A 2,767-nucleotide genomic window follows, 5' to 3' on the forward strand; every position below is an offset into this window, starting at 1 on the left:
AACTTAAGTGGAGCTTGTCCAAAAACAAATACTTGGGGTGCTAATGCCCCTCAGGGGATGCCTTTTAGGGGGGTGCCCAAGGAACTTCCCAAACACAATGACGGTGTCCAGGTGGGGCTGGGACACAGAAATCAGAGGATAAAACCTTTGATTTTATGGTCCCTGATGTCTTACTACCCGTTGTCCCTATCCACTGCCTCCCCTATACTAATGAACCCCAGGTTACCTTAAAGGTGCATAACACCTATTATGATTGTCTTTTAGACACTGGAGCTTCCTGGTCCATATTAAAGAAAATACCTAATTTACATCGTTATTATGTTGGCTCAGACAATATAATGGGAGTATGAGGAGCACCCAAAAGTGTTAAAAAAACTTTCCCCAGACATCTTCTTCCCATGTAGGCTTACTCATGTCAGCTGTTCCTGTGCAGATAAAAACTAAATCTAGCCTACCTCCTTCCATTCCTCAGTATCCCCTCTCAAAAGAGGCAATTGAGGGAATTACCCCAGTAATTAACTCATTAATTGACCAGGAAATAATAATCCCTTGTGAATCTGAATATAACATGCCCATCCTGCCTGTTAAAAAAAAAAACAAAAACAAAAAGAGGGCCCAATGGCAAACACCTCTATAGATTTGTACATGATTTGAGGGCTGAGAACAATCACATTATAAAGAGACATTCTATAGTTTCCAACATCAATGCTAGCATTTCTTCTATTCCAAGCCCAGCTACATACATTACAGTAGTAGACTTGTGCTCAGCCTTCTTTTCCATACCCATACATGAGAACTCCAGGCATATCTTTGCTTTCACCTGGTAGGGCCTCATGTACTCCTACACTCGTCTCCCACAAGGTTTTGTAGACAACCGGAGCTTATTTGCACAAATTCTGAGCCAAGATAAAAGAAATATAAAATTTAAAAACAGCAAATTAATCAAATACGTAGATGACCTACTCTTGGCTTCAACAGATGCAGAAGCATGTCAGGAAGATAGAAAACACCTCCGACAACATAGTCTTCTGCATTTGCTTAGGCCAGCCTGGTCCCATGGAGCACGGAATGCGGAACGCGGAACGGAAGGGCCCAGGGTGCTCTGCGTACCTGAGGACAATTGCGCGCTGCACAATAACAGAAGTTCACCAGCCGGCACCAGGACTGGCCCAGAGTATTCCGGCATGAGGGTTCCCTCCGGCATTCTCTGGAACGAGGCTGGGGCTGCCTGGCGGAGCGGCTTCTCCTTTGCAGGCCAGGATGTAAGAAGCTGGTTCCCAGGACACATGGCCAAAGGTCTCAAGAAGATGCAGAGCAGCCTGAAGCTGGTGGACTGTATCATTGAGGTGCATGATGCTCGGATTCCATTATCTGGTCGTAATCCCTTGTTCCAGGAAACCCTTGGAATTAAGCCTCACCTGTTTGTACTTATCAAAATGGATTTGGCAGATCTTAAAGAGAAACAGAAAATCGTGGGGTGCCTGAACAAAGAGAGCATGAAAAATGTCATTTTTACCAAATGTATAAAGGATGAAAACATAAAACAGATTGTTCCACTGGTTACCGAACTGATAGAGAGTGGCTACCACTATCATCGAGGAGAGAACCTGGAATATTGTATCATGGTGATTGGGGTGCTGAATGTGGGCAAGTCCTCACTCATCAACTCCCTCAGGAGACAGCACCTCAAAAAAGAAAAAGCCTCTCCAGTAGGTGGCCATCCTGGGGTCACCAAAGCAGTTATGTCCAGAATTCAGGTATGTGAGCGGCCTTTGATGTTCCTGCTGGATACTCCTGGTGTGCTGACTCCATGGATCCAGGATGTAGAGACTGGGCTGAAACTTGCCACGTGTGGAACTATATTGGATCATTTGGTAGGGGAAGACATCATTGCTGATTATCTTCTTTTTACACTTAATAAGCAACAACAGTTCTGGTATGTGGAGCATTATGACCTCGGGGAAGCTTGTGATGACATGGGAAGGGTGCTGAAAAAAATTGCTATAAAACTCAAGAAGATAAATAAAGTAAAAGTGCTCACTGGAACAGGAGATGTTAATGTAATTCAGCCCGACTATACTTTAGCAGCCTATGACTTCATCTGAAGCTTCCGGGTCAAGTGATGTTCGATACAGCTATCCTGGAAGAGCCACAGGCAAATAGTGGTTCTGATTCCTGAACCTGAGCAGGGCACATTCTGCTCTACCTCCTACTCCCTGGGTAGCCTCAAGCAAGGTACTTAACCTGTCTGGGTTCAGTGGCCTCCTCTGTAAGACGAGGGCATTGGAATATAGGTCCCTTCTGGCTCTAAATGTGAAGCTATGAAACTGAAGCCCAAGCCACCATCAAGAGCCGCCATCTTCTGGAGGCATCTGATGACTTGGCAGTGATTTCATCATGTCTTGACAGAATACAAAAGTATAATTGTCCAAATTTACAATGGGATAATCATTGAATTCCTTTCAGATATTTTATATGTTCCTACAGAAACTTGTTTTTTTTTTTCCCTTTGGAAGATCATAAAGAAATCTTAAACAACTTGTACATATTGTTAGTCAGCTGTAGGAAAGGATCTTGATTTATTTGAATTTCACTTGTAGAAGATTCTGATTATCATCTGAAGTAGCTATATTCCAGGTCAAGGAGTTGTTACTTTGTTAAAAGGAGAACTTGGAGCAGTGATCCCTGTGTTGTTTCTTCTTGTCAAGCATTTAAATGGTCATTTTCATGGCTAATTGCCTATGTGCCATCTACAGCTTGATGCCAT

General features: G+C 43.4%; 1 protein-coding gene across 1 annotated transcript; it reads left to right on the forward strand.

Annotated features, from left to right (window-relative positions):
* Positions 1 to 1,210: 1,210 nt before the first annotated feature.
* On the forward strand, positions 1,211 to 2,105 carry LOC100616852 (mitochondrial ribosome-associated GTPase 1-like). The gene has a single exon (XM_016423623.2). It carries the CDS (start codon positions 1,287 to 1,289, stop codon positions 2,103 to 2,105), a length of 819 nt encoding a protein of 272 aa, XP_016279109.1. The 5' UTR covers positions 1,211 to 1,286.
* Positions 2,106 to 2,767: the final 662 nt, after the last annotated feature.

This window comes from Monodelphis domestica, chromosome 6 (genome assembly GCF_027887165.1).
Source record: "Monodelphis domestica isolate mMonDom1 chromosome 6, mMonDom1.pri, whole genome shotgun sequence".
NCBI classification, from domain to species: Eukaryota; Metazoa; Chordata; class Mammalia; order Didelphimorphia; family Didelphidae; genus Monodelphis; species Monodelphis domestica.

What these genes read in the sequence shown, in the direction of transcription:
- LOC100616852 (XM_016423623.2), top strand. Translation starts at nt 1,287, where the DNA reads ATGGCCAAAGGTCTCAAGAAGATGCAGAGCAGCCTGAAGCTGGTGGAC.